General features: G+C 39.4%; 1 protein-coding gene across 2 annotated transcripts; it reads right to left on the bottom strand.

Annotated features, from left to right (window-relative positions):
* Positions 1–1,167: 1,167 nt before the first annotated feature.
* On the bottom strand, positions 1,168–8,167 carry LOC105055091 (protein ALTERED PHOSPHATE STARVATION RESPONSE 1). 2 transcript variants are annotated; one of them, XM_019853986.2, is made up of 4 exons: positions 6,984–8,167; positions 6,703–6,899; positions 6,014–6,228; positions 1,168–2,514 (listed from the first exon to the last, which is right to left on the bottom strand). In XM_019853986.2, the coding sequence occupies exons 1-4, from the start codon at positions 7,654–7,656 to the stop codon at positions 1,731–1,733; spliced, it is 1,869 nt and encodes a 622-aa protein (XP_019709545.1). In that variant the 5' UTR covers positions 7,657–8,167; the 3' UTR covers positions 1,168–1,730. The 2 variants fall into 2 exon arrangements, with proteins under 2 accessions (XP_019709545.1, XP_019709544.1); XM_019853985.2 differs by having other exon boundaries at positions 1,171–2,514; positions 6,014–6,237; positions 6,984–8,166.
* Positions 8,168–11,183: the final 3,016 nt, after the last annotated feature.

Raw genomic sequence — 11,183 nt, forward strand, 5'->3', positions numbered from 1 at the left:
TCATTTTATGGAGTGGAGCTGCTACATCCACATTTACCTGATTGGGTCATTGAAGGTGGATACATCTTGGAGTAGGATCAAATGGAAGTCATGACAATAAACACAGTGCTCCCTATACTTTGTGCTTGGTTCCCTATTTCTTGCAGTGTAGTCTAACTGGCAAATGCAACCGAACAGCCAGTACTTGGAGAGATGGAATGCTTTGTTAGCTGCTGCTTGTAATGTTGGTTTAGCTTCTTTTGCCCCAACCAGGGGATTGGGGTTGAAAGAAAAAGGAAAGAAGCAACTGAAGACTTAGCCACGCTTGGGGTTATTCAAGCTATTCGTATGTTTCATCAGTGAAATCTCCTTCCATAACTGAAAATGTCTATGGTGGCGCTGCTATGGGTGTTGCTTTGGAATTCTTGTAGCCGCAAACCTTAAGGCGGTTGCCCATTGTTGCAAGACAGACAGGGAACTGCATACAAGTCGGGAATGGAGAGGACAGTGCATCATACAAACAACAGTTGAAGCTTGACTGGTAACGGTAGTACTTTTTGTACAGTACTTGGTTTTATTTCCTTCATATGCATCGCATCATGAAGCAATCCCTGATCTCTTGATCTGATAAATGAATATTGTGGAGGTGCCCTTAGAAGCAGGAGGTTGAGGTTTCGTACATTTCTTCAGCATGTTGGCATATTGTGGCCAAGGAATATTCTTTTGGCATATTGTGGCCAAGGAATATTCTTTCGGCTATAAGAGGGTCTTCACCATGTCTGAACTAGGAATATAGAATTCCAGACCTAATGGTATGTGTTCTTTGCTATGGTTGAGTCCATACTTCTCTACCGTCATATTATTTCTTTTGCGGTTTTTATCAGGGTTTTGTCTTGCTTTTTGATACTACTTTGTATCTGACGCGCTTTGATCATCACATGAAAAGAAAAGGAAAAGGATGCAAGTTACCTCAATGCTGGTTTTGGACTCCTCTTTCGGACGCTAGCCAATCTTGTCAGGCGCCTGTGACTTGTATCACTGCGGTCTTGCAATTTTCTAGAAGTGCTTATAAATAAAATGGAGATATAAACTCATGTTAATATGTCTGGAAATTTGAGGACTCAGTTCATATAAACATCTGGCGTTCAGTCTCAAGTATGGGTTATGATTGAGATCATGAAAGTATCAATTATGATTTGGCTGTAATAATAGGAGATGACAAACTGAAACTGGTTACACTATTCTATGTGGAGGAGGCTCCATCTACAAAATCTGAACCTCAAGTTTTCAGTAATCTCAAATTATGATCAAGTTACAATTTCATTTACTTTTATTCTTGGTTTTTTTGAAAGAGCCTGTTTGAATTCAGCATTACAGCATGGATGGTATGTTAAAATAGCCAGTAAGCTTGCCATGGTTTTGTGAATCCATGCTATTTCACAATGAAAGGTCACAAACCTCAATAATGTCTGGAACATATCAGACACGGGTCTAGAGGCCCCAAAGAAAAAATTGCATATAATCCAACAACTGATTCAACACCCAGTTCTAAGTATAGTGTCACTTTTCAGATCTGGAGGCCTCTCATTGGACCATGAACCGTCACAAGAACCAGAAGCACTTCGGTAGCTTCCACATCTTTGCCAACCAAATCCATTAAAATTTAAAAGAAGCCTGTGAACACCCACCACCTTACTATACTGAAACTGTTTACAGACTGTACATGAATCTAGCCTTCTTCAGTGGATCCCTCAAGTGAGCAACCTCTTCACATCAAGGACCCGATCCGAGCTTCTCTGATGGTTATACACTGACTCAAATGCCTGCATACATACACCGGCAAAACCAGTCATTGCTTGGAAAACATTTGGAAACCCTGTCTGCAAATTGTTCAGAGTCATTGCTCTTGTGACTGCAACACTCTTCTCATATTTGCTCTTCTCCTCTTCGGCCTTCATCTTTAAAGCCTCCACCTTTGCCCGCTTCTCCATAACTGGGGATGCCCGCACCATTACCCCATAACCCTCGGTTACACAGTATGGGCCATACTTGGACTCCAATGCTCTCAGTTCTTCAGCTCTCTTCTCGAGCTCTTTAAATACCATCTCCGACTTCCTCTTTTGCTTCTGCTCCTCTGCCTGCTGAAGAACAACTGCATGGATTACTGTTAAGAAGCTTTTGATCCCCTCTGAGGCTACTTTGTCAGGAATTCGATCAAGTGCAAGCTGCCATTCTTCACACAGTGAGTAGATGTCGGAGCTCTGCTGGGTTTCCCCAAGCAGGTTGTGGTCACATTGAAAGAGAGAGAGGCGGAGCCAGCCTGTGAGGGCATGAATGTACTCCCTCTGGGACTTAACCAGATTGCAGAAGGCTGAGTACCAGTGATCAACCTCAAGTTCCAGCTGGAGACTGGCCTGCCGGTGTATGTTGGTGGTTGGATTATTACTTGATGCATTGTTGAGGTAGTCGAGTTGTTGAACTATGTGGGTCTGTACCTGATGGCACTCATACATGCTCCTCCACATGCCCATCAAGCTGAAGTTCATAAGCAAATATTGTTCATAAGCTAGTGAAAAGATGCAACTCAGTCCAGTAATTTAACAAGATCATATTAGGGAAGAATAAGAAACAAAACTTCATCACAAGACTAGTTGAAATCTTAGCTGCTTGGGCAGCTGCAACCAAAATTGATTGATGAGTGGTGTGAAAGATTATGATACTCTGATTCTTTGTTGTATTGTATTGTCTCATTCACATAAAAAAACATCAGATCCTGCTCATCGTATGGCTGTTCATTTACTTCATTACATATTTCTGATCCACTTCTCAGTGTGTGTGATTTTGGTATTTAAGATGAATCAGTTGGTCAAGGTTAAGTTAAAGTTTCCCTCACGCATGCCTAACTGTGTGCATTTACAAGTTTTCTAGTTCTCAAAATAAGGGATGCTAGGAATTCAGTAATCAGTGAACGAGAAATAAAAGGACTGTGACCCATATTTAGATGAATGAGTTGGTTGGACTTAGCAAATCTACACTCACAAACATGTCTAACTGCAAATTTAGGCTCATAGCTGGGTAGTTAGGAACTCAATATTGTTGTGGATAGTTTTCATGTCATATTATCTTGTCTTTTAGACACATACCTTGTTCTTTTCATGGCCATGCCTAATTAGGATATAACTAATTTTACTAAATCCTTTTTAAGAGAGAGAGAGAGAGAGAGCAAATGAGAAAGAAGCCCCCAATCCTGCCTTGTTTAAAAAGACTGATTTAATCAAGTCCAGTGTTAAGAGATTTCCAATTCTTGCTTATGTTTGTAGCCATGTGATCAGGTACAGGAGCGAACAGTCAATACGGAGCAAACAGTCAATACATCTCTGCCAAACAAACAAGGTATTCGCTCATAGTATGAGCAAAAGTTTGCATTTTTAACTATGTTTGGACCATTCACTATCGTTTGGATCATTCTCTCATGTGATCATTTTGGTAGTGGCTCTAAATATATGTGTATAGATTTTGCCTATGCTCCTAATTTATATTGTTTGCAAAGAAGTATTAAAGATTATCTGATCCTGATGCTGTTCATTTATCATATTGTCTTCCTATAAAATGTCCCACAAGCCTAATCCCCTTGTTGATCATCATAATGCTGAAACGAAAATATTTCTTCATTTATATTATCTATCTGTATGAAAATTCATGTGAGAAAACACAAGATTGTAGGTTGAAGTCAATGACACAACATTTTCTAACAAAGATTGTTCAGGGTCAGAAGTCGGCAAAACAAGTATGCAAATTATTTTTCCCATTAGAGGTTTAGAATTTAGAAGCATAAAGTCAACATGTCAGATGCATATCCATTTGCACAAGACTTGCAAATTGTATTTTGTAGGTTTTTCCTCCTGGTTTTGTTATGTTGATCAAAAGGTACAAGTCTAGGCATGGGAATAGGTTAAATTTGAACAATTTTAGGATTTTTTTTTTAATTAATGTTTATGAGTATAATCAAGAATTCTTTAGGGCTACATTCCATGGTCATCTGATTAACTGGCAGCATAGTTGCTGAGGTTTTGTTTCAATGGCTCTTAAAGTAGGAGCAGGCACAGACTGATCTTGAAGAACGGCTTACAGCAATTGTGAATGGAGCTACTTCCTCCTGATGGACTCCATTAAAAGACAAGGTGGACTTTCTGTGATCATGTCTTACATTTGTACTGATAATATTAGATCATGAAATCATGAGAACCACAAATATATGCTCGACTCCAAAACAATCTATACTAGTAAATGTGAAAACAGGGCACAGCAATCAGGTTGTCAGAATATAAAAAGGGTGTTGCAGTGCAGGAGGCTCCCACCTCTGTGGGGTCTAAAGAGTGTCCCCTTAACCCCAAATGTGAAGAGGTTGTTTCTATATTGCCTATGATACACAAGTTACAATGAAGCAACCTTACCATTGAGCCAAGGCCCACCCTCTAATTAGATTGTTAGAATGTTAGTAGAGGAATATGAATTGAAGAACAAAGGATTGACAGTAAGTAAAATAAAGAATAAAAGAAAGGGAAGCCATGTATTTAACAAGCTAGTGTACTTCATGCAAAAATATCAATAGTAGAATAGAATCCTTTAGGGCCAGCATGTTACTGCTTTTATTTTCTGCTTTTGTTGGCAAAAATCCGAGAAGAAAATTGATGAGAATGAACAGATATGTATGATTAAACCCTTTTGTTTTTCAATTATTTGTATAACCTCTAGATCTTTTGAAAACAAAGATTTATTGCTTTCAAAATGAAAATAAAGAAATGGCAGAATTTCCATGCAAATATTAACTCCAAGTCAATATCCATGCAGGATTTCACTTATTTGTAGGGAAACAAAAACACAAAAATAACAATAAAACCAAATAGATCTTAGTTACTAATATGAAACTAAGTTTTCTTTTTAGACATTATTAGATGGTATAGAGGGCAATCTAGGAATTCTACACAAGGGATGACAAATTTTATATATCAGAATAACCCATGGCACAAAGAAGTCAGACTGGTTCTATTAAAATACATAATAGCATGTGGTGAAGTTTAGGTACCACCCATGCAGCATGATGATGTTACCCACCATGTATGACACATTTTAAACTGAGATGACTACGATGAGTGGCAATGCATGAAACTCATTGTTTTTTCAACTTTGATAGGCGAATCAACAATCAAAGCAGCATCTTGTCTTTCTACCCAAAAAATGCAAGATCTTGTCCAGTTGGTAGCATTTGCATGGGGATAGAATCATCAAACTATGCTACCTGGTTCGCATCTAACCCACCTGTGCCCAATTGCATGCTGCTCTTCAAAGTTAGTTGCTCAAGAGCCTTAAATATTTGTTCCACTCACAAACAGATGCAGATTGGGAACAGCTTTTATGCATCAACCACATAGTCCTATGGTTATCATACCAAGCTATGTGTATCAGTATACACAATGGAAAATTGCATAAAGATTTATGATTGCATGTCTAGCATGTCAAACTTAGCCATGATAAAAGCAAGGATACTACATGATCCTGTGGTGATACCATGTCATCAGGAAGAATAGATTTGTTTGCATATGGGAATGATGAATGCATCAGAGTATCAGCCTAGTGCGCTTCTATTTTTCTTGTCAGACGACCTGGGTACAGATCAGTGCTCTTCTGAACCGCTAATTTCTATTTCCACTCCTTTCTTTTCCTCTATCCATCCCCTTAGACCAATGGTTCCCACATATAACAGCAGGCTAATAGATGGCTTGTGCTTGGTGGATTAGCAGAAAGAAAGTGTGGAATTAGCAAATATATTCCTTTTTACTTTTGTGCATCCTCTTTTGTGAAACACCAAATTTGACTCTGACGGTCAACCCCACAATCAAGTATGGCGCGTACTGGCAGGACGACAAAACCAACGTATTCTTTTGTAACCTTTATGTAGAGAAATGGAGAACATGTGAGGAGGTTTTTTTGGTGTATGTTTGCATGAGAGAGAGAGAGAGATAGAGAGACTGACCCAGTGACAAGCTCAAGGAGCTGGGGAAAAAGCTCAGACTCTCTCAGCCTGATGATCTCCGAGGTGGTGGTCTCTATAGCCTGAAAGGACACCAACATCTTGGACTCCAGCCTCTCAATCTCTCTCCTGTTCTTCTCAACCTTCACATAGTCCGCTCCCTTTGCCTCTTGGTTCCTTAGGAGGCCCATCCTTCTCTTGTGCTCCTCCTTGAGTCTCTGAGAATTCTGTGACCGATCAAAAACAATATAAAAAAAAAATTACAAATAAAGGAAAGGAACCTGCCCTTTTGAACAACCAAAATATACATAAAACAAGCACTCTTTGTGTCTATTTTGTCTTTTTACTGCTCTCTTAGAAGTTCTTGGGAAATATTCTTGGCCTCAACCCGACAAAAATAAATAAAGAGAACAGAACAAAAGTGTATGATGTGTTCCAATGGAATAACAACAAAAGCTTACGTATTCTAATATAGAATTACTACTGTGGTAAGATTTGGTCCAGTAAATACATAAAGCAATGCTTCCTTTTGTCCGAGAATCATTTAGGCTGGTACCGCGCATGGAGCTCAAAAGATAACCAAGGACACAAGGAAAAGATGGAATATTCACAGGTTAAACAATGCAAAACATTAAAACTAAAAATGAAATAAAAATGAGGAGGATGAGAGAATATGGATGGTGGTGCTGTACCTTGACTTCAAGAAAGAGCTTCTTCTCCCAAGCGTAGAGCTTCTCCACTGTAGAAGAATGGCTCGTGCTCCCATTGCCAACTCCGCTCACCATCTCCTCTCCGCACCTTCCAAACCTGGTGAAACCCGTAGCTTTTGAATTGGGCCCCCAGGTCCGAAGCAATGGATTCAAACTCTTGCCATAGCTGCGCATCTTGCCTACATTATAACTAAGAAATAAAATGAGAACAGAGTCCTGTGGAAATAGATTAAGAATAAGGATTTAGAAAGTAAGGAGCTTGCCTGTCAGTCCTTGATTAGAAGGAAGCTCGCAATTTGGTGCTTCTAATAGCACCGATACACGGCTGCCGGCATCCGCCGACTTGAGGAAGTACTCGTCGAGCTCCTTGACAAGTTCGGAGAGATCCTTCCTGTTCCTGGGCACCACCACCATGGCGAGCTCACTCGCGGAATCCTTAGAAAAGCCGCTAAACACCGACGGGGCCGGGGCGGCGGCGGGCGTGGCGGTGACCTCCGACACGGTGGTGGCGGCCTCTTCCCATTCCTCGTCGGCGACCGAACGAGAGGAGGAGGGGACGAATGGGTCCCAAAAATCCCAGCTTGACGAGTGTGGCGGAGGGGGAGGGGGGAGCACGGGGGAGGCGGTGACCGAAGAGGTCCAGTTGTCGGAGCTTGGGCTCATTGGAGGAGGGGGAGGTGGCGGAGGCGGGGGCGGCGGAGGAGGAGGGGTTGGGGAGGGGAGGGGAGGGAGGTGGTGGTGGAGGAGGTCGAGGTGAGTCTCGGCGTTGGCGAACTGGAGGAGGGCGGCGCCGGTGGAGCGGAGGGATCGGAGGTAGAGAGAGTGGGCGGCGGCGAAGGCCTGCCGCTCCTCCACCAAATGCTTCATGTATCGCCGCCGGGCCTTGCATCGAGCCACGGCCTCTTCTTTCTCCAGCCTGGATTGGCAACACCCCATCTCTCTTATCCTTCTCCTTCCTCTGTTTCTCCCCTGTTCTCTCTCTAATCTATGCCAAAAGAAAGATGGCCCCTTTTTGCCGTACAACTTCAAATATTTATGAATTTTTTCCTCTCCTTCACCTCCATTCTCTTCTCCTCTCTCCTTCTTCTTCCTCTATATCTCCCCTGTTTTTTTTTTTTTTCTCCCTCTTCTCTGAACTATATCAATAGAAAGGTAGCTTCTTTTGGGTGTAGAACTTCAAATATCTGCGGGTTTCTATTTTTTTCCCCAACCCTCGTAAGTTGGGTGGTTTTCATGGTTGTGTCTCACGTCTTGTAGTGAAGGAAAGGAGCCTCCTTTGCAGCTTTAATGCTCTCTCGAAATCCCTTCTCCTAGCTTTTTCTTCTCTCCAATGAGGTCCAAATCCTACCAAAAACTCCCCGTTTTGCCTCCACTTGCCCCACCTCTCTCTCTCTCCCCCTCTCGTGAGCTTTAAGAACGCAAAGGTAGAGAAATTGAGCAGTGGAACAGACCATGTGGCATAGTTTGGGGGTGAACGGAGACATAGGCTGTTGGGCAGTGTGCATGAGATGGTGGGATGGGGTTCCACATTTACCATAATACCCCTGTTCTTTCTACCAAATATCTTTCAAGCCAATTAATTTTGGCAAGATTACTGTGCTTTTGATCCGTTTGGGCGAATAACCGAGGCCATTTGAGGGGCATTTAAATTAATTAAATAGATTCAAGGGGCTGGCACGGACCACATCCAACACGGATCAAAAAACACTATATTTATGTCGATATTTATTAGATATATTAATAAATAATAATAAATTAAATTAATAATATATTTATATAATTATATTTTTTTAAAAATAATAAATATTATATAAAATTATATAAAATTATAAATATATTTGAATATTCGAATCGATAGTTGTTCGTTCATATTATATTTATTTTTGATTGATAGATATGTATATGTATATGAATATTAATTAAATTTTTAATTTTAATTTATATTTATATTAATTTAAATATAAAAATAAATATAAAAAAAATATTATCCATATTGCTTTCATCCCGTAGAAGGGGTTGTACTATATTTGGTTACCGTCTTTAATGAGATGAGAGGGAGTTTTCGTTATCCATGGTATGTACGGAGGGCGGTCCTGAAAATGTGCTTTGCCTATTGCTGATCGAGGGAGTAATTTGAAAAATTCATATGAAATTTCCAGCCCTATTACGAAAAAGACCCCCTTTTTCTTTAAATTACGAAAAGATGCTGCCATTTTTAAAATTAGCAGTGGAACCCGTTTCTGTTTAGAAGGTAACGTATCTGCGATTCTGTTTCAAATCATGATTACAATTTGTCCAGGTTAATAATGAAATGCTAAATTAGCGCATGGGACCAGGAAATGGACACCTGGAAGTATTAGAATTTAAGAATGACAATTGGAAATGGTTAATTTCCGAGACCAAGTTTTGGACGCCAAAGCCACACTTGGTCTGATGGGCCGTTCCACATGGGGATCCTTTGTCATGTATCTAGGTGGACCCTATGCCTTTTTGTGGTTGAAAAGGACTAAAGTTGGTGCTTGGTATATTTCTATTAGTTAACTGATGCAACGGTCAAAGTGTAACCATATGGCTTGGGAGGGGAGGTTGAAGAGACATCCTGGCAAAAGCAAAATGCAAATATGGATATATGTTGCAAACGCTGGGTGACGGCTCGAAGCCAATCCATGTTGGTTGCAAATTTGATAGAATTTATAAACATATTTGATTCCAGTTTTGAATCAAAATTAAAATATATTGGAATAAGAATTAAAATAGTCATATCCTCTAATATATTTGGTTCGTGATCAAAATCAGAATTTGAAGAAAATTTGAATACTAGAGAAAAATAAAAATTATATTTTAGAAAGTTGAAAGAAAATAAAAATAGAATTCTCTTCAACCAAATAGTTTGAACGAGAGTCACTCATTCACATTTTCATTCTTGAGTTTAATTTCTTCCAACCAAATATACTCTAAATATGAAGTAGGTATCAAAAAATATTTTTTGCATGCCTAAGTGGTGGGATGTAAACAACTATTATGGAGGCATATTATTATATGGTTTATATCATTATATGGTTTTGGTAGAGATTGATTATTTGTATTATAAAAAATTGAAACAAATATTTGGTCGAGGACAAATCCCGGGAGGTATGAGGTGGCATGCATTATTCATCAACATTGTATTAAGTATGCTCAAAAAATATTTAAGTATTATTTTTGGTAAACTTAGTTTATATCATATTAATGTCATAGTGATAAAAATAGACAACATATCAATCATTCTCTTATACCTATCGGTGGTCGACCTTCATTATCCATACAAAATATGAGATCGACACTCAAAATTTATAGTAGTATCTACTTCATTAATATCTGTAGTGAAAAAAGGCAAACAATAAATTGAGTATATAAGATAATGTGGTTTGGCAAAACACCATCAACTTGATTAATGTATGAATTTGAGACAATGCATTACACAATCAATTAACTAGCCTTATCTCAACTAGTTGCTACCACTCTCCACCTAGGAAAGTTCTTTTTTTGATGATACTCCACTTGGAAAAGTTCAAGGGTTCGATCCGCTATCAAAACCTATCAGGTGCTTGATATTTTTGTAACTTCCATTAAGGCTGCACAATGGGACAAAAATTTGAATTCAAATCTCTGATAGAACCACACAGAGACTTAACCATCTTACTAAGCTAATTACAGAGAATTTGATAACCCCCATCTGCAAAAAGGTAAGCTTTATGAACTTCCTACCACCAAACTAGAGTGTTATATGAATTAAGGCCAGCAGTTTGTGAGCTCGAAGGCTCTGCCTCATTACATGATTACTGCAAGGTTCTATGTGCATAAAAAACATGGTATCTACGTGTAGCAGTTTGAATTTCATCATGTAGTCAAAGAATTTCTCAGGCTTTATCTTTTAGTTCTCTCTTAAATAACCAAGGATAAACCTCATTATTTTGGCAACTACATGATTGGAATATTTGGGTCGTTCTAGAACTCCAATTAGGCCTAACCTAAAAACATTTGCACTGGGCGGGGCAATGGGCTGAGTTTTTGGGCTAAGAATGGGGTGGGCCGATGCTAAGCGAAGCATTGGATCCTGCGAGCCAAGCCCAATACCGACTCTTCCTCGCCTCGCCGCCCAATCCGGCCGAAAGCACTCAACTTTCCATTTGGTTGCTTTCAAAAAAGTAGGTATATGTAATAGTTTTAATGATACAAGTACGACAATGCATTGTTTCTACTTTATAATCGTTAAGGAGTTCTACAAGAACAAAAAAAAAAAAGTAAATTTAGTTAATTTTTGAATTTGTCCTCGTCTATAAGAATGTTTTCAGATGTGCTGATGCCTCCCTGAAACAGGAACTACCGATGGTAAAGATGGCATTATCGCATAAACTTGACATTTGAGCTTCTTGTGCGTCACACCATGAATCGGATTCATCACTTTTTTAGGAACAGAATTC

This window comes from Elaeis guineensis, chromosome 12 (assembly GCF_000442705.2).
Source record: "Elaeis guineensis isolate ETL-2024a chromosome 12, EG11, whole genome shotgun sequence".
NCBI classification, from domain to species: domain Eukaryota; kingdom Viridiplantae; phylum Streptophyta; class Magnoliopsida; order Arecales; family Arecaceae; genus Elaeis; species Elaeis guineensis.